Source organism: Cibotium barometz, chromosome 25, assembly GCF_041138505.1.
Source record: "Cibotium barometz isolate CiBa-2024 chromosome 25, ASM4113850v1, whole genome shotgun sequence".
Taxonomy (NCBI): Eukaryota; Viridiplantae; Streptophyta; class Polypodiopsida; order Cyatheales; family Cibotiaceae; genus Cibotium; species Cibotium barometz.
In genome coordinates, this window is record NC_141070.1 from 34,052,928 (window position 1) to 34,074,499 (window position 21,572).

The 21,572-nt window shown below is 40.8% G+C and overlaps 1 protein-coding gene across 1 annotated transcript; it reads right to left on the reverse strand.

Moving 5' to 3' along the window:
• Nucleotides 1-972: 972 nt before the first annotated feature.
• Nucleotides 973-4,173, reverse strand: LOC147624485 (uncharacterized). Its single transcript, XM_086819492.1, has 2 exons — nucleotides 3,454-4,173; nucleotides 973-2,117 (listed from the first exon to the last, which is right to left on the reverse strand). Exons 1-2 carry the CDS (start codon nucleotides 4,048-4,050, stop codon nucleotides 1,110-1,112), a joined length of 1,605 nt encoding a protein of 534 aa, XP_086675618.1. The 5' UTR covers nucleotides 4,051-4,173; the 3' UTR covers nucleotides 973-1,109.
• Between the last annotated feature and the right edge of the window lie 17,399 nt (nucleotides 4,174-21,572).

The following is a 21,572-nucleotide window of genomic DNA, read 5'->3' on the forward strand; positions in this document are numbered from 1 at the left end:
GGACTGAAAGGGGGTTGTTTCACTCATGTATGCCTAATACAATAGATGCTTATTATGGTTGCCCAAGCAATAATAGATAGTACAAGGATTTGATGCACTTGATTAGCTCTAGCACCTATGCAATCAACACACTTCTTTTTTATTTTTTTTAAATTAACTAGGTGATGACACACTAAAAGAATTTATATTTGTCAAAGAGAGAAGTCATTCTTTAGCTTTGACGAAAGTTGTGTACATAGAGAACGAAGTGCACATTTTGCGTGTACGGTTAATCAATTCAGTATCTTGAAATTTGAGAGTTTGAAATTTACCTTTTACTGGGAGGAATTGTTAGATTTTATGCAATTTTCAGTACTCCTACATAAATTTATTATTTAATTTTATAAATTTAATAAATTGATTATATGTTTTTTGTTGTGTTGCATATTTAAAGCTAAAATTAAAAGTTAAAGTTTGAAATTAATATCGTAACTTTTTTTCTTCTTTTTTCTCATATGATTATGAATACAATAATGGCTTGAGGCATTTGTTCTTGCAATTCTTGTTTTTGACTTGATTAGCCATTTTTTGAATGTGGCCCTGTCTGCCTTTTAAGAAGAATATATTTTCTTTTGTGGAAAAATAATTTATTATTTGTAAAATCTAGTTTTTCTCATTCGGGGGTAGGAGGCAGCTGCCCCGTGGCCCCCATCGCACGCAGCTAGGCATGCTCCGCCTCACCTGCAGAAGCTCATGATGTTGTCATAATCGGTAATGTGGGAATCATAGTGGGAAAATGTCTAAAACTTCTTTTGATAATTCAAGGAGACAATAAGAAATATACAAATAATATAAATGCTAAAGTTTTCAAACAGTAATATTGATGTGGAAGTGACTATAAATCTTAATCCGCAATGTGGGAATCATAGTGGCATAAATGTCTAAAACTTCTTGTGATAATTCAAGGAGACAATAAGAAATATACAAATAATATAAATACTAAAGTTTTCAAACAGTAATATTGATGTGGAAATAGGGAGAGTCGTGACTATAAATCTTACATGGATAGATTGTAACTATAGTCGTGACTATAAATCTTACAAGTAGAGACACATTGGATAGATTGTAACTTAGTTTGGGGACCAATATGCAGGTGAGAAGGAAGCATAGACAACCTGAAGGTTTTCAATGTACCAACCATGGCAACCTTTGAAGCCCAAGAGGAATGAGCCTTTGGGTTTGGTCCATCCAAATTGCTGGCCTTGATAAGGACCACCATAGACGGAAGAGTCATCATCAAGAATAAAAGCAAGGTTGGTGATCACTGGACGGGGAGCCATACCAGGGACAGAGCCAATTCTACCAGACATAAATTCAATGTAGTGGCTGGGCAACACATTGAGAACGTAGCTAAGATGGCTACCGGAGTCATGCTCATGAGTGCCATGATTGAGTGTCTGTGATTGCATGTTTTCACCAGAGTAAGTGACAACAAGGCAACTTACCAGACGATCACTTGAGCGCAGCTGGATGGCAGAGACCCTCTTGCGTTGTTGAAAGAATTCCTTGGGATTCTGCACATCATCAAATACTACGGGGCCGTAGTCCCCTGAAGATATTCGCGCAGATTCATGCACCTCATATTGTAAAAATGGGATGCCCTTGTCAAGCGAGCGTAGCACTAAAGGTCCCTGAAGAGGCTTGAGAGGATCGTCTAAATAAGCCTTTATCATAGAACGCACATTGCTCTCATCTTGATTGACCTCGTCCTTCACATTGTTGAGCTTAGTGTCATCCTTGTAGTTACTGTCATACAAGTTGTACACCTTGTTTATTGCATCTATACTTTCCTTTAGCTCCTTCAATTTTCTCAAGGTTGTTGAGGATTCGGGGCTTGTTGCCAACAACTCTCGATTGCGTGCTATACGATTGAACATGCTGCCTATGCCTGGAACCTGCTCATAGCCAGAAGCTGCCCAGTCTATGATTACAGGAGCTGTTAGCTCAAGGGAGGGGAATTTCAAGGCAAACTCTGTGATCTTGTTAGAAGAGGGAAATTCGGGATTGGCTATGCCGGACATTCGGTGTTCAAAAGAGATGCGCCTTTTTTGAGTGGAATTGAGTTTGTTAATATTGACCTGCATAATATAGACTAGATTCAAGAGGTAGACATATATGAAGAGAAAATACTCTCGAAACTGGCAACATAAGTTAAAGAGAAGCTAGTTTTTTCACTAAACCTCAACACTCACAAAATGTAATATCATTACCCCAAGTAATCATGTGGAAATGATGAAACTCGGGTGCACACACAAAGGCCCTATGTTTAGCATGCTTTTAGGGGTATCAAAAGAAGCCCTTATCTATTATAGCTCTTGAGGACATGAAATTCCATTTTTATTCAAAAAAATTTACTAATGTTGTTCTAAAGTATCACTTAAAGCCTATTATGAGAGTAAATTTGCCATTTTTGTGACTTGGGCAAGTGAACAAAGGGGCCACGGGCACTTTGTCACATGTGGGTGGGCAAGCAATGCACTTTTTGTCAGTTTTTCTCACTATTCATACTTTGGGCAGGGCGAACAAACGGCCCAAACTCCCCCAAAAGTTGGCCTTGAGTTGGCATGCCAACTTAGCATGCAAATGTTGGTGGGCCGATGTTGTGACAAGACATCAGCAGGCTGGTGCCACTTTTGATTAGTCCTTTTTTTAAAGAACCTCGTCCATCCACCCCCCGTGTGTGACATGGGCCTAAGGTCAATGTCACTCCCTCAAAAGTTGGTCTAGCTATAAAGCTAGGGCTTCTCAACTTTGGGGTTTTAAGTTAAAGCCTTGATGTATGAAGCTTGGGAAGGGACACTCGTGTGTTCACACCGTGTGTGAGGGGGTCTTGCCCTTGAACACTCAAGTGAATCATCCCCCTAGAGTGGTGAAGGAATATCCCACAATGGGCTGATGACAAATCCGCCACATAAAAGCCTACTTTAGGCTACTTTATCCCTGCTGTACTAGCGCAAGAGTCCATGCGTGTGTGGGACAAAAGAAACAAGAAGTGTGTGTAAGAGAATGTGTGAGGAAAAGAGTGAGTAAGCAAGACAAAAACAAGCGAGGTGTGTATGAGAGATAGAGAAGTTTTTAACATCGTGGGAACAATCTCAAGAGACCAAGTTGATCTATTAGACGGGTCTTGAACTCAAGATCTTGTACTTTGGAGAGAAGTGGGCTAACCAAACTACCACACTTGGGTACTTTTGAGAGAGAAGATTTTAACGTGGTGGGAACAATCCCAAAAGACCAAATTGATCTATCCTACAGGTCTTGAACTCAAGATCTTGTACTTTAGAGAGTAGTGGGCTAACCACACTTGGGTGACAGAAAGGTTAGCCCATTTTTCTCTTTTTATTCCAAAACACACACACTTTTGAGCCCTAGTGGTGCATGAATTTTGGGTGGGTAAGAGCTTTGACTTCTCACCTGCAAGGATGCATCCACACTCACCCCGGCAAAAATGCCAGCCCCTGTGATGTCTGCGCGCAGCCCCTGCTGCTGCTCCCTCGAGTCGGAGTAGTACGAGTAGACGGCGCAGTACTCGCCGCCGAGGGTTCGGCTGGATAGGTAGCTATCGCCGTAGAGCTGCACGAACTCTCGCAACTGCGTGTCGTCAGCCGGGGCGGGCACTGAAACATCCCGCTGCACGTTGGTGACTACCTCCTTGGCTTTGGTGTGCCGGGCAAACACCACGATGAAGGTGGTGGTGGAGGAAGCGCTCAGTTTCTGGAAGAATCGTAGCTTCTCCGAGATGCTGCCCACGGGATCATAGCTCACCGACAGAGACTGCTCTACTTGCAGCGTCTGGCTAAGCTCACTTGTGGTGTAGCAGATGTCGCACTTCACGAAGCTTGTGCCTCCCGTGAGTTCTTTCTGCCCTCTCACTGCTGTATTCATCCCATGCCCATGCACTGCATTGTAGCCTTGGAACAATGCCACAGGTGTGCTCCTACGCGAGGCTGCGGACAGCTTCGCGAGGCCGGGTCCGCAGCTTTGCCGCTTGATCAACTGCTCGGTTGCCATAGTTCTCTCTCTCCCTCTCGGAAGGTGCGCAGCTAGCGCGCGCGCGCTCTCTCTCTTTCTCTCAAGGTGCGCAGCTAGCGCTCTCTCTCGGGCACCTCGCTCGCTCGCTCGCTCTCGCTCGCTCTCTCTAGCTGCATACTCCCTTTTATATTAGCTGCGTGAAAGAACTTTTACCACAAGGAATATGCCCCTCAGTGCGTCCTCAAGAAATATGCCTCTCATGCGTCCTCAAGAAATATATGCCCTTCAGTGCGTGCTCCACTTTCGAGAGAATTGTATCAATCATCTCCTCATTTTCCCCAAATCCCTTCATGTGGCCATATTAAGCTTTCACTTTTCCTTCTTCGCTTTCATGGTTTTGCACTCTGGAATTTTTTGCATCCTTATCCACAAATTTTCAATTTAAAACCGCGATAACTTTTTACGCTCAGCCGTGGATACCCCTACAAATGGTACCCTCAAAAAAAGATTTAAAAAACCACCCTTTATGTTGAACCTACATGATACACTTACTTATTTTCAGTGAACCCCTCCCCCTCCCCCTCCCCTCCCCTCGAGGGTAAGGTGTAAAAGATAGTTTACTTTGTTTTTTTTTGTTTATATAGCACAAAAGTGTAAACATTGTTTGGTTTCTTTTCTATATTTTGGAAACCATTTTCAATAGAATAATATTAAAATGGAGTGATGACATAAGGCATCACTGTTCAATGCTTTGGTGGGGCATTTGTTTTTAACACATAAGCGGCATGCATAACTGCCTCCTAACCAAAAACCATTAGGCGAATCTTGCCCTATAAGATCCCTCCCCATGTGAGTAAAGAACTACTAACTCTCTTCTCGTATAAATAAGATTCCTCCCCATGTGAGTAAAGAACTACTAACTCTCTTCTCGTATAAATAAGATTCCTCCCCATGTGAGTTAAGAACTACTAACTCTCTTCTCGTATAAATAAGATCCCTCCCCAATTAGGCGAGTCTTACCCTTTAAGATCCCTCCCCATGTGACTAAAGAACTACTAACTCTCTTCTCGTATAAATTTATTATTAAATCTCATAAAAATATATGAAGGGTCACACATGTACACATGCACATTTATCACCTTGAAAATTTTCAAGGGTTAGAACCCCTCTAATGCTCCATGAGCACACATGAACATTAATGTGAAATGTCTCTCTAGCACATGCATGTGTGTACATGTACACATTTTTTCCTTAATTACCCTTGAGATTTTTAGGTGTGCACATTATGCACATTATACTTTACATGTAGATAATTATTTATGTTGAGCCTTCTTGAAAAATGAGGAAATGATGTGCTTAGTGTCCAAAAAATTAAGGAAGAAAATTAATTAAAAAGAAAATAAAAAACACTAAGGTATGTGGTTCACCTTATAGGAATTATGGAAAAATATGGTATAAAGGGTTGCATTAAGGTTGGAAGTATTAAATGTCCAATTGTAAGGTTGAAAATGTTATGATCAATTAATAAGGTGTAAATGGGATAATGCAAAAGCTCCCAGTTAACTGAACTCTCAGTGGCCTCTCTTTTATGCGGTAGCATGTAGTTAGGTAGCCCCCAAAGTAGTTGAGTCTTGTGGAGGGTGGCCCACCATTTAGTCTAGTCCATGTGGGGCTTGTTGGGCTATAAAGAGCCCTCCTCCCAAACCTTGAATTTGGTGCTCATTTGTTCTTGTACAAAAGGAGAAAAGGAAGGGGGGATCCACAAGAAGTAGGCGCCTAGATCGTCCCCCTAGGTGAATTCCAAAGCCTTCATACTCGTAAAAGTGAGGTCAATGCTCTCCCCCTTCTCCCCATTCTATTTCTTTGTTAATTTGTGATATAAATGGTCTAATTTGCTAGATATAGTTTTTGTGAAATAGGAATTTGCAGCCATATGGGATAAATCCCTCGACTCCCCTTGCTCTTCCTTTAATGTAGAAAGTTGTGTTCTTTGTGACCCAAAAGTATGTTTTTTTCCCAATTTTCACATGCTTACACATGGAGATAGGAAAGGAAATTTAATATGATTCTTTTTTTTGGTAGAGTTAATTAAATAGTGTTAATTTTAAGATAAAATAATTTAGTTTTAGAGAAGGATTAATATTATTTAAATAATCATAATTTATGCTTAAATTTAGGCATAAAAAGGTAAAAAAGAGTAATTTTGTAATGTTTATATCTTGAATTTGGCTATGAATTTTTATATGATTCTTTTCAAGTTTTTGATCAATATTTTTGATAAATTAATGGGCTCTAAATACCCCAAATTACAGCATTAGAAGGTCTTCAAATTGCATCCTTTTTGTATCATTAATTGTAGCCTAAATCGTGTTGTGCACTCACAAAGGTATTGGAAGGATTTGCCTTGTACCCAAGTGTTATAGTTTCTTGAATTTAGAGACATGGGTTTGTGGTATAAACCAAGTATCTAGTGAGCATTAATATATTATTAATGGTATAGAAGCCCCCCCCCCCTTGTCAGGTTGTTTTGAGACTTTAAGTTGACAAGGATGTTTAGGATATGTTAAATGTGTCAGAGTGTGCAGCAGAAGTGAAAAGAAACAATGGCACAAGGGAGAGAAAGAGAAAGAAGAGCAATGCTGAATTAAATATATTATGAAAGCATAAGAGACTCTACGATGGTACGTGTGTACCCTAAGAGTAGAGACTCAACCCTAGAACAATCCTTAAGAAATGAGTGACCAAGGCAATGAACAAGCCTTGTGACCAAAGTTCCAAGAGAACTTGATGATCTTCCCCCCAATGACTAGAAGACAAGTCAAAGGCAAGATGACAAGATGAATAAATGAGGAGCTGGTCCCCTCAATATATAAGAAACAAATATGCTGGTCGGCCTGCTAATAACTTAGTCAGGTTGCAAAAAAAAGCCCTTTAGGGCTGTGTTAAATGCCTCAACGGGTAGACCAATCCCTAGTCGGGCTCTGCAGAGCAGGTAGCAACCCGATAGCAGCCCCATTGCCTCTAGGGCTGCCCACTGCTCTTGGGCTACCCATGGCACCCCTTGGGCTTCCTCAACCCCTTAACCTATAGGTTGTTGACCTTCTACAGTGCCTACAACCCCCTAGCAGACCTACCACCTCCCCACATACAGTGTAGAATGTGTGATCCTCTCTCTTGGGTAGGCACACCCACAAAGCAGCCCCTCACTCACATATTCTATTAACACCCCCTCTCAGCTCCTGAATGTAGCACCAAAACCAGGGAGCTAGAGTGACCGTTGAAGAAGAAGCTCCATGCCCCGAACACTTGAAGACATCAAGTGTGGCCTCCATGATGTTTCTTGGGAAAAAACTGGGCACCCCTGACACCACCAAAAGGGTACTAAACCGGAGAAATAATGCTATCACCCCCTCTGAGATCCTGGGTGAAGAACAAGTCTTCAAGGAGCTGGAATCTCTAAATCCACGCACTCAATCCATACTGCTCCAAGACACATCTACGCAAGCAAAATATCCACATCTCTAACCCAAATATGTGTCACACCAAGCCACGAACAGAAGCCTTCCTCTTGTACCGTTTTAAATCCTTCCAAGAGAAGCCCAAGCGGAGAACAAATGTCCAACCTGGTGCTACCAGATAAGTGGCCTGTCAAGCTCTTGGTACAATGAAGTATCCCCAGCTCATAGGAATCAAGAGATGAAAACTTCATAGTCCAATCGAGAGTAGTAGATAAGGGTGTGCAATCCTTCATACCATGGCCACAAGAAGCACCTATACGTACTGTTTCTAGGAGGTGTGCATCCCCCTCATAATTTGCCAAGTTTTTGATACAAGAAAGCAATGAAGAATACCCATCTCACTCATCCCAAACTCTCTGTGCAATGCTATCATCCAAGCATAATGTGAAGAGCCCCACCTATCCGCAAAGCTTTGGGCTTACTCCCCTTTGTGGATTGATCATGTCCTTAGGGCATGGCACTTCCCTATACTCTATGTGCCAGCTCTCGTTCACTGCATCACTCCCAAGGGGGATTTGTTACCATATACATGAGGTAGTGATGTGTGTGAACACACTTAGGACCGCCGGGGCACTTTTTCCCTCTTTAGGAGGTTTTTTCCCCCGTGCATTGTATATACGCCCATCATTCTAGGGCTATCTCATCTTTCTATTGCAACCTCTATTGAGTGTCTTCTCCAAGCTGTGTGTGTTTCCCTACAACCCTAATTCCAACAATGTGCCTATTTTTCCTCTGAGCAACCCCTTTCTATGATGCCTATCAACTCAATGGTGTATTGTCCTCTCCCTACAGGCATCTCAAATAGGTGACACTTTTTTGATGCAGATTTGGGACAACATTCATACTTTTTGATGCCATTTGATCATTAGAGGGCCATTGCAAGTGATTAAAGTCTTAAAAAGCTTAGAAAATGTGTGAATGGTGCTAGGAAACTCATTTGGGAGAATCATTTGGAGGATTATAGGCATAATGAGCTAATTAATGGATAGTTAGCAGAATTATAGAACTGTCTTACAAAAATAGAGCCTCACTAATCATGTTATTAATCTCTACCTCTAGAAAATTGAACTAATTCCTTTGGTACATACAAGAAGCAAGGAGTTGCTAAACTTTTGATTCAAAATTTTTTGTATTTGGATTAGATTTGAAGAAATTAGAGCACTTTAAGTGACTATTGGTCTCTGACATGAGCAGAAATAACAAACAAGAGAGTTAAAAATTTTAATGGTTCTCTCTCATCTTGAAGAATTTGGTCAAACCCTCTTAGGGTTAGTTGGAGCAATGTATTGGAAATCTAATGAATGTTAAATGATTGAATTTGAAAAATAATTGAAGGAATTAGAGCACAATCTTTAACTAGTTATTGGCGAGAAAAAAGACTAGAAAATTTAACTTTTTACCTTTACCCAAATTTAATTATTCAAATGAAGTTCATATGCAACATGAAGCCTCCTGGGATGTAAATGCATATGTATAACACATATTAAGCTTGATTCATAAGCATTTGGAGTTTTGTAAGGCATTGGAAAGAGTGCTAGATTAGGGTACATTACAAGTATTCACAATGGGAGATGGTCCAATACAGATTGTGGGAGAGAAGCCTGACAGAAACAAATTTCAATTTAGGAAGTACAAGATGCAGAGCTTCTTAAAAGGAAAAAGTTTTTGGGTTTTGGTTATAAGTGAAGATGCAAAGCCATTGATGCTACTCAAATGCAACCCTAGCACAGGTACAAGCTCACAAGACTTGGACGCAAAGAGCTAACAAAGTACTGCATTACTTTGCCATATGTGTGACAAACAGTATGCTATGTCATATTCAGAATTTGGATAATCCTAGGGATGCATAGGATACATTTGTGTGGTTGTATAACACTAATACATAGGCAAGGAAACTTCAATTGAAGCAAAAGATGCACAGTGTGGTGAGAAATAGTAGAAGTGTGCATGACTATGTTTAAGAGATAAAGAGCCTAGCATATGCTCTTGCATCCATCAATACACCGATGGATGATAGTGATTTGGTAGCCATTACCTTGAATGGCTTGGGCAAAGAATACAAAAATTTTGATGCATCTATTACATGAGAGGTGACAACCCCCCAAATTTTCATGAGCTTTGTTCATTGCTCATAATTGAAGAGATGAAGCTTGGGCTTGGTACTAGCTCTAGTACATCTACTCATGCTAGGGATCAAGCATTCTACTCTTGAGATGCGAGAGGTAGGGGGAGATCCTTTTTCAAAGGATGTGGAAGTAGCCAAGGTTGGCAAGATAGACCACCACATAATTTTTAAAATTCATATGGTGCACGAGGTGGTAGTGGTAGAAATACATACTTCCTAGGCAGGGGGAGAACATGTACTCGAGGAAGAGGTCATTGGCAAGGCCAACAACATAATGCTAGTGGGATTGAATGCCAGTATTGTGGCAAGCTTGGTCACATGGGGAAGGGCTGCTATAAAAAGAAAAATGATGTAAGAAATGGAAGTGGTAGACCATATCATGGTAACTATGCCTCTACTAGCAACAATGATGGAAATTCAAATAATTTATTTACTATGACACATGTTATGGGAACTATGACATCTAATAGTGATGGGCAGAGATGAGTCTTAGTACATGGATTCAAGTGCCTCAAACCATATGACTTGCCATGGTGAATGGTTTGAGAAGATGCAACCAATGGAGACTCAAGGTTATGTGGTCACAGGTGATGACCCACTTCATCAACAATGCCATCATCAAATTGGGTTGCATTATTGCAATTTAAACTTGGAATCATATATGATCACACTACTTGTGGATCGTTCAATCAAAAATTTGCATTAGCACAAACTTTTGGGATTTTGGATCAAAGAGGAGCACAACTCCTAGATGTATGTTTGGGATTGCAATTATGGCTCTAATATTTTATGGAATCTCTTGTAAGCTAGCCTCTGACCACCCATTATGTAGGTCAAGCTAAGTAATAGAAATGGTCATGGTAATGGCAATGGTGGCAATGGTAATGGTTTATGGTTTCACCCCTAATGGTGTTTTCTGTGAGAGTCCTCATATAGAAGTTCCTTAGATGGCCATGATGGAAACAAGGGGGGGTGGTATCATGAGAGTGTGACTACCAATGGTCCACTTCTCTATGGTTTATAATGGACATTGGTAATGGTTGTATGGGTGTTACCTCTGGGCACCAATGATGTAGCCCAAGTAACTTTTGTTGTTGGGAGGGAAACCTCATTTGGATATTTGAAGTTGAGCCTTACTCCTAATGGTTATCCCTTGATGTATCAGCTAAGCCCAAAGTGGCCATGTTGGAGCCAAGGGGGGGTGTTGGAAGTTGGCTACCAATGGCCACTTACAACAATGAAGGCATCATGGACATTGGGATGGAATTAGTATCGTATGGCATTAGACATGGTATGATAGATATATTGTATGGACATTAGATGGTATTCAAAGGTTAGAAGCATTGGAAGTTGGCTACCAATGGCCACTTACAAGAATGAAGGCATCATGGACATTGGGATGGAATTAGTATGGTATGGCATTAGACATGGTATGATAGATATATTGTATGGACATTAGATGGTATTCAAAGGTTAGAAGCATTGGTAGAAATGGAGCCTAGGTAGATGCTCATACATTGAACCTAGTCAATGGTGTAGTGACATAATCGATGATGTCATGGGTAGCTTTCTCAAGCTATAAAAGAATGGATTGGGGGCCTCATTTGGTAACTTGTAACACTCATTCACAAGAGATCAATTGAGTATTATGCAATGTTATTGGCATTTATGCTTTGATTAATCTTGTTCATTATTCTTAATCTTGTATTAGCATTTTCTTAATCATGCTATAATGTTGTGCTTAATCTTTGATCTACCATGATTTCCTACAAACATGTATGGGAAAAGGCAATGGATGAGGAGATGGATGCATTGGTTCACAATGATACTTGGGAGTTGGTTTCTCTTCCAAGTGAGCAGAATGCTATTAGTTGTAAATGGGTTTACAAAGTGAAATACAACTCAAATGGAACAATAGAAAGGTATAAGGCAAGGCTAGTCACAAAGGGATATGTGCAAACATAGGGCCTTAACTATGAGAAAACATTTAGTCGAGTTGCCAAGATGGCCATTGTGAGGTCAATCATTTCTATGGTAGCTTCAAAGGGTTGGAAACTGCATCAAATGGATGTTAAAAATGCCTTTTTGAATGGTGAGTTGCAAGAGGAAGTTTACATGGAGCAGCCAGAGGGGTTTGTACACCCTCATTATCTTACACACATGTATGTAGGTTGAAGAAAGCATTATATGGGCTAAAGCAAGCACCACGTGCTTGCTTCACTCCAAGCACCACGTGCTTGGAGTGACAAGATCATTGGTTTTAAGGTATGCACTTTAGATTCTACACTATATGTGAAGAAGACAGAAAGAGGTATTGTTGTCATTGTCATCTATGTTGATGACTTGATAGGTCACAAGTGATTTTGGCCATAATATAGCCAATGTAAAAGAGATGCTATGTGCAGAATTTGACATGAACGACCTTGGTGAGTTGAGGGCATTGAGGTTGTGAGAACCAAAAAGGGTATATGGTTGGTCCAAAGGCATTATGCCTTTGGACCAACCATATGGATGTGAGAACCAAAAAGGGTATATGGTTGGTCCAAAGGCATTATACCTTGGAAATGTTGCCCAAATATGGTACGATGGCATGCAAGCCAATGAGTACGCCCTTGGAACAAAACATGAAGTTACGAGAGCTGATTGTGGGGTGAAAGACATCACAATGTACATGAAGATGGTTATCTACATGAAGATGGTTATTTGGTAGTCTCATCCACATGACTATCACGAGGCCAGATTTGAGCTATGTGGTTGGACTAGTGAGTCAGTTTATGTAGAGTCCATGCAAGCCTCATTTGGATGCAATAAGGAGGATATTGCAATATGTGAAAGCCACAACACACTATGACTTATTTTATGAATATGGGAGAGATTTGGATGTTCATGGCTATATTAATGCAGATTGGGTAGGTAGCACTTATGACAAGAGATCCACTAATGGTTATGCATTTACACTTGGGAGTGTAGTGGTTACTTGGAGTAGCAAGAAATAGCCTACCGTTGCTTTGTCTAGCACAGAAGCACGATATAGAGGAGCAGCTATGGCTGCATGTGATGCTATGTGGTTGAAGAAGATACTCAAGGATCTTGGTGAGCATCATGATGGGAAGGTTGTCATGTTTTGTAACAACATAAATAGTATACAACTGGCTAGCAACCCTGTTTATCATGCTAGCACCAAACACATAGAGGTCTACTATCACTTTGTGCGTGAGAAAGTTCTTGATAGGTAGATTGACTTGGTCTATGTAAAGACCAATGAGAAAGTTACAGACATCTTTACCAAGGCATTGGGTAAAGAGAAGTTGAGTATTTCCAAGATAGGCTTGGAGTACATGAGATGGATGTTATGAGCTTGAGGGGGAGTGTTGAGAATGCAAGCTTGAAGATAGCTAGTGGTAGCTCAGAGATAGCTAGTGGTAGCACTTGATGTGCTGACATATTAGGTGGATAGTATGTGTGGACTCATGACCGCGTCCAGCTGGTCATGATATGAGTGTGGGCATTAGTTCTAGGTTTATTTGGTGTGAGAACACTACACTATGTATGTGTTCTTCTTTGTGTGAGAGTTTGTGGGAAATGGATATGGCTTCTCTCTTGTGTGGTTGGATGCAATGAAGTAACTAGGGTTTACTCTTTTGTGTGTGCTACCTCTATCTCCTTTTTTTGTCAACCATATAATGAAAGGCTTCTAATATAGATACTCCATAGTAGATAGCCTTGACCGAATCTCCTTTACATGTGGTACACTTGAGTTGCCACCACACAACCATGTGTTCACACAACCGAGTGCCAAGTGCATGTGCATGTGCCTACACAACCTACACACCAAGTCTATTTTGAGTCCTATTTTGCTCATGTGGAATCACCCAACCAATGCTTTTTAAGCACCCAAGAGCTAAGGAAAAGGAACCAACCCATGGAGTGCAACAATTTGTGCACAACTCACAATACAACTCATTTCGAGCTCCCAAGGCAGAGGGCCCTCACAAATGGGTGAAAAAATTTTACAAATCCCAAGCAGAGCACCTATGTGTCACCATCCACATAAGAGTGACCTGCTGACACGTCAGGCATAAAAGGTTGATCTACCTTTTCCTTCCCTTTACGTGACACATGTGTACCTGCACCTGTAGCATCATGATGTGCATCACGAGGTGATGCATCAGACCTCAGCCCTGACCATGGACTAACAATGGATCCACTACTCGAGGACTCTCTCGGTCCACTCAAGACCTGTGACTGTTGCTGTACCTGTGGAACAGCATCTGCACTTCTAACATCTGCATCTTCATCTATCTTTGCTGGTGCATACCAGCTACTCATTTCATCAAAGACCACATCTCTGCTCACTCGCATCTCATGAGTCGTAGGGTTATAACATCTATAACCTTTTTGCTCCAAGGAATACCCAATGAAGATACATTTTTCAGCCTTTGGATCCAACTTTGTTCTCACTTCATCAGGTACATGCACATATGCAGCACAGCCAAACACTTTCAAGTGTGCAACATTCGGTTTTGTACCTATAAACTTTTGTTCAGGCGTCATGCCGTGAACAGCTGCAGTGGGAGTCCTGTTCATAATATAAATAGCAATTGATACTGCTTCAGCCCAAAAATAATGAGGCATGTTCTTCTCATTCATCAATGCACGAGCAACTTCTGCAATGTGCCGATTCTTTCTTTCTGCAACACCATTTTGTTGCGGAGTGTACCTACATGTGAACTGCCTCTTGATTCCCTGCTCTCTCAAGAAATCTGTAAACTCATTGGAGAAATATTCTCCCCCACCATCTGACCTTAGGCATTTTATCTGCATGCCTTTCTCCTTTTCAACCATTGCTTTAAATTTCTGAAAGTGAGAGAACACCTCACTTTTCTCCTTCATAGAGTAGACCCACACTTTCCTAGTGTGGTCATCAATGAAGGTCACATAAAACCTGCAACCAGAAATAGTTGTAGTTTTGGCTGGTCCCCATACATCAGAATGTATAACATCTAATGGTCTCATACTCACATGCTTGTCATGTGGAGAAGCATGTTTAGACTGCTTACCAAGCTGGCATGCTTCACACACCTTATGCATACCATCAACTTTAAAGTTGGGCAAACCATCCACAAGATTTTTCGTCTGCATAGACTTCAACCGCTACACATTCACATGTCCAATGCGCTTATGCCAAATGTCAATATCTGCAATGACACCTGTACCATGCACAAACATTGCAGCCTTCACCTGAGGCATGCTGACATCCAAGGTAAACATTCTTCCATTTCTGTTGCCCTTTGCACAACCAAGCGGCATTGATCCTTGAAGTCTTCAACAAAACAGCCTTGAGGATTAAACCTCACTTGCAGACCCTGCTCAACCATCTGCCCAACTGAGAAAAAGTTCTTTGTTATGTTTGGGACATGAAGTACATCTGCAAGATACTTCATTTTGCCATCCTGCATAGATAATGGCACTTTCCCAACATGCGCAATAGGGTGCGCACTATCATCTCCTGTTTCCACATACCCTGGTTTCTGCAATTTCTGCATATCTCAAAACCACTCACCATGACTTGTCATATGGTTAGATGCTCCGGAATCTACATACCACACATCACTAGGTTGTAATACATCCCCTGTCATGGAGCTAAGCATGTGCTGCATCACAAATAGCTGCTCACTTCTATCTTCAGCCTGTTTGCTTGAAGATGCATAGTTGCCCTGCTGCAACTTTCCACTCTTTATGTCATTTTGTTTCTTGTAGCAGCTCCTTGCCATATGTCTTGGCTTCCCACAATAATAGCATTCCATGTTGCTATCTATTTGTTGGTTTCTTTGCCATCCTCCACGGCCTCTCTGGCTCCCCCTGCCTCGAGACTGACCTCTTCCACCTGTATTGCTGGACTGATTTTCCGATTGTTGTTGTTGATTTCGGTTTCCAAACCGACCACCTCGTCCTCCTCTAGATGATGATATACCTCGACGAGTAGAAGGCCTGCTCCTGCACATTGCTGGAAGTCTCACCTTGCTCCCAACATTCATCTCCTCTGTAATCAACAGAGATATAAGATCCTGGAAGTTCAGAAAATTTTCTCGAGTTCGGATAGATGTCCGAAACTGGTCGTACTCCTTAGACCATTTAATGTGACTGAGACCAAGTCATCATCCTCCACAGGTGATCCAATAGATGCAAGGGCATCTGCAAGCCCTTTTACTTTCAATGAGTAATCATTGATCGATAGCTATGATCTTCTTTACATTATGCAGCTCTTGTTTCAACAACTGCATTTTCCTTGCCTTGGTGTAGCTTAACCAAGGTATCCCAGGTATCCTTTGGTGTCGCTGCATCCTGTATGTGTCCGATCATTGCATCTGTGACACTTATTGATAGCCAATACATCACTTTACTGGCTCTTTCATGCCAATCATTGCATCTGTGACACTTATTGATAGCCAATACATCACTTTACTGGCTCTTTCATCCTTTGGTGTCGCTGCATCCTGTATGTGTCCAATCATTGCATCTGTGACACTTATTGATAGCCAATACATCACTTTACTGGCTCTTTCATGCCATGCCTTAAAGGCTTGCACCTGTTGAGGAGTGGGATTCTCTTCCGGAAGTTCCGGTTCTTTCTCATCTCTTGAGATAAACTCTCAGTAGCCTTTTCCATTAAGGAAGTTTGTCATCCTGAACTTCCATGCCTGGAAGTTATTCTTGTCCAGCTTCTCATTTACAATAGATGATAAGGTGTCTGACATTATCACCTGCCCTTTTGTTGAGTGTAACCTGAAAATCTGCAAACTGCAGATAATAGCTCAAACTGCAATGAGCTCCCTATAGCGGTACCTATGCGAACTTCTTTATTTCACAAATACATAAACCTGCAACACATACGCAGGCTCCCCAAATCTCTGTAGGCACTTCACTTACTTCGGAAAACTGCACAACCAGTGCGAAATGTGCACAGAAACACTGCGCAACCCAAAACAGTCAATTTCGACTGTTCTGTAGGCTATCTGCAGAAATCTTGCAGGTCAAAAACGGGGCCCGAGACGCGCCCGAAATGCAAATCTGGCCGCAAATTTCTTTGTCAATATATTGACATCACACTATAGGGTGTTCTTCCTTCTCCCAGAAGGATAACCCAATCTGACAAAGATAGACCTGCTGCACTGTGCCTACTGCTTGCTGCCCTTGCCTAGCAGCTACCTGCAAAGATTACTTCGAAATGAAAGGGGAGGAGATGGATTTTACCCTTACCCGTGTACCGCTTCTTTTGCTTGCCTCTTGAGCTCTCTTCACCACGAACCAAGCTCTGATACCATGAGAAGAATGTGGGGGAGAGGGAGAGCTTCAAGATCTTGCTTTCTTTCTTACTCACACACACTTGTAACACAAGAGTAGGCAAGCACACACAAGAGAGAGGGATGGCTGAATTTTCTTCTATCTTCTTCTTCACTCAACAATACATAATGCCCTAAAAGATAAGAGTACACACTATAATGTAAGGTACTCCACTACTAACATACAAAGGTCGGTATAGTGTGAATCCGACTATATGAGCTGGCGCTATAACTATGCCAATGCTCTACTAGCTGTCACCCATGATGTAGTCTACTGGCGTATATCATAACCATAATGTTTACTAACCACGCCAGTGACATAAGTGCGGAACCGTCACCCAGGTTGTCCATCAATGTCCGCACATGTGGAGCTCGATATCTCAACAATCTTGGTGGTACCTATGTACGATACTCCACTCGGAACATCGGCCATCGAGTGCCATCCTATCACACCTTACCATCCGACCATCTTTGGCATCTAGGTAGACCAATGAGATGGAGAGTCTTTACATATCAAGGCCATGACACTCTAAAAACATTATGGCCAGGGGGTTGGCGTATATCATAACCATAATGTTTACTAACCACGCCAGTGACATAAGTGCGGAACCGTCACCCAGGTTGTCCATCAATGTCCGCACATGTGGAGCTCGATATCTCAACAATCTTGGTGACCAGTACCTATGTACGATACTCCACTCGGAACATCGGCCATCGACGAGTGCCATCCTATCACGCCTTACCATCCGACCATCTTTGGCATCTAGGCGGACCAATGAGATGGAGAGTCTTTACATATCAAGGCCATGACACTCTAAAAACATTATGGCCAGGGGGTTGAGGCTGGTCATGAGCATGGCTAGAGGGTTGAATCGGGTGGGAAAAGTAGGTATTGGGGATTGAACCCCTACACTTGAGGCCCCAGTCAAGTGCATTACCACTACACCAATGTAGTGCTTGTGATGGGGACTTTATAAATTTATTCTATTAGACCAGGTGCCCGACCAACTATGTTTCCCTAGTTGGCCATCGGTCACAGTCAAGTGTAACAGGGGCCTTAGGTTAATGACCATTGCTAGCTCTTTAACATGTGGCAAGCCAGGCTCCATCTCCTCTCACCACATTCTCTTCCCTCATGTGCTTTGTCTCTATGATCATGTTGCCTCTTGGGTTGCCACCCCTAGGCTCCTCCTTTCATTACTGCCTCTACACAGGACCACCAGTCGTTGCGTCACCCCCTTGCCCTCCCTCACCTTTTTCTCTTTGCTAGCTATACATTTGACCTTAAGGGAGGTCATCTCTTGGTATTAAAAAATGCTTTCCCATCTATTTCTTCCATGCTATAGAAAACATGGAGGTTTTTTTTTCACTCTCTCTTTCCTTGACTTTAATAAGAGAATGGATGAGAGACATGTAGAGAGAGAGAGAGAGACAGAGAGACAGAGAGGTGGTGGTGGTGGTGGTGGTGGGGTTGGCAGAAGTTGGGGTGGGTGGTGGAGGGAAGGAGCTACCAATGGAGGGCTAGAGAGAGAACATCAATTTTGAAGAGAGCGTTTGACAAAAGCAGCTCCCTCCACAAAACTCCCTCAATGCCTAGCCCCCTATAAAGAACTATGACAACATAAGTTCTAATAGTTCTACTTCAAATTCCCCATCTCAAATTAATGAAAAATATTTTTAGCTTTCACAAAAATTGTGTTTAAATTTTGATATTGTGTTCTTTAAAAATAAGTATATGCCAATTTTTAACATGAGAATTATGATTATACGTCACTTACTGAAAGTGTAAGTATAAATATAAGTATAAGTACAAATATAACTAGAATATAAATATAAGCATAAATACAAATATAACTAGAATACAAATATAAGCATTTAAGTATAAATATAACTAGAATATAAGCATAGTTATAAATAGAATATAAATATAAGCATAGGTATAAATATAAAAGTGTAAATATAACTAGAATAGAACTTCATGAAGAGCAGAGATAGTCATAAGAAAGTCATCAAAAAGAGCTCTTACACATGTCTCGGATGTCCTCAAAACCTCTATCCTTACCTCATATGTAGATCATATCCCAATCAATCTAATTGAATGAGACATTGCTTTTGCAATATAAATCTTATCATTAACATTAAGGTGGAGTTTTAGAATGATGACCCTACCACTAATATCCCATCCTTGACATACCCAGATTAGGAAGCTAGTAGGGATAGTTCTAGACCCTCATGTAGAGGGTGGGAAAAGTCTCTAACTAGAACTAATAGGCATCCCTTAGAACCTCCACCCTCATGGCCCACTACAAGTTTGCATCTTTGATTCCCATCTCATAGAGGGTGAGGAGTATGTGCTCTTGCAAAATGTCTTGGAGCTCTTTGACATGAGGGAAGATGAGTTTTTTTACATGCTTGTTTGAGATGCAAGCGATGATTTCATTGATTTTGACATATAGGATACTCAACTTGATGTCATGAAAGCCATTATTTATGATGGCTCCATCTTGGGCAATGTAGAATCAATCATCATCAGAGTGCAAGAGTCTATTGCAAGAGATACTCTCGAGTGTTGCACTCCAGTACAAGATCTTGGATGTAGAGTTATTCACACCTCAACTACAATATAAGATACTAGTGGTGGTGGGGATGACCTATTCTAGGTAGTAGCCTTAAGGCACCATTGGTGTGGATAAGGATTAGAATGAAGCCAAGGATATAAATTTGTGGTATTTTTTCATACAATTGTTTTTATGAAGAGAATCAATCCAAACTTGATTAGAGGTGCCATATAAATTCTAGGGTAGATTAGAGGTGCCATATAAAGTCTAGGGTAGATTAGAGGTGCCATATAAATTCTAGGGTAGATTAGAGCTCTACAAACACCCCAACCAAAGGCCTAAGTGGGGGACCTTGAATATACAAATTCAAGGCCCCACATGTGCACCTTTATTTAGGGTGCTTATAGGCCTCTAATCTAACCCAAAATTGTATGGGGCCTCTACAATCTAGAGAGCTTGCACATCAAGTTTGGTTTGATTTCAAAAAAAAGAAATTACATGTGAAAATCTTTTAATGATTTAAGTAGGAAGAGGCCTAGGAAACAATAGAGGGTATTTATTTAAATTTTGTACTTCATCTCCCTTAAATATAAATTAAGTTTACCATTGTTAATTATTGGCTTGTGTGCCACTTGTGTCTTGATGATGTAACAATCACCATTTCATGTAATGATACTTCATTTTCTAGCCAAGGAAAGGGGTCCATGATCTTGCCAATGGCACATGAAGGTTGGGGAATATTGAGCTTTACTATAGAGACCTATTTTAATTGTGAATATGCAAGGATTGTTCTCACATATGCATGCACTTGTACTTACATATTTTTCTATATTTATCTTATAATATATCTTGTACCTTGATGAGTTCTCCTCCTCTAGCCATTCTGGTAGATCAAAAAGTCAAGGAAGAGTTTATGACTCATGCTTGAAGGAGTACATCATTGAAATGGTGATGGCATCATTATATTTCACAAGACATGCTCTACGATTGACCCTGCTGATTTTTTGAAGCTGAAGACATTGTCAAAGGTCACATAAACTTTAGCTTGGATTGTGTTTGTGTGACACTCCAAGTTATCATATCTCTTCTTATGAGACAATAGCAATTGGTCACATCCTTGAGATACATGATCCCTATGAGACAATAACAGTTGGTCACATCCTTGAGATACATGATCCCTATGCGATTCAAAAGGAGCTTCAGGGGAGACATTATGGTCATACCTTGGCTGGATTTTCATGATGAGCATATTATTTTTATAACTGTTTATTAAACATTATGTCTATATGCATGAACTTTAGCTTGGATTGTGCTTGTGTGACACTCTTATGATAGCAGTTGGTCACATCCTTGAGACACATTTTTATGATGAGCATATTATTTTTATGACTATTCATTAAACATTATGGTCATAACTTGGCTGGATTTTTATGACAAGCATGTTATTTTGACAAGCATGTTATTTTGAGTTTGCCATACTATCTTAATACATGTTATTTTGAGTTTGCCATACTATCTTAATACTCACACAAGTAAAGAGAGTGAAGTGAAGTATAACTACCCTCTTTAATGTTCATCTTCAAGTGAAGTATGACTACCCTCTGAATGTTCATCTTGTCCAAATCAATTTCTATGTGATGCCTAGTTTTGCTTGAACACGATCTGCTTTGTGTGCATCTTTTTAAAATGCATGAAAACATTACAATCAACACTTCTTGGACCCTAAAATTCATACCTTCACATGAAGACCCTAAACTTCTACATGTTCTTAAAAAAAACAAAATCACAAAATCAAAATCACCACCTAGAAAACAAAACATGGCATTGCCCCTAAGTACACTGTAAATTTTAGAAACCCATTCGATGCTGTAAAATGAAAAATCTCAAAATATGTTGTAAATCACAGAGTTGAACCATGCCGTTGTGTGGCTTTTTTGATGATGGTGATTTACATAGTTTGAGTTTGGGTGTGCCATCAGAGAGTGGTTACCAGAGGGACTGGTAAAATCTCAGGTCT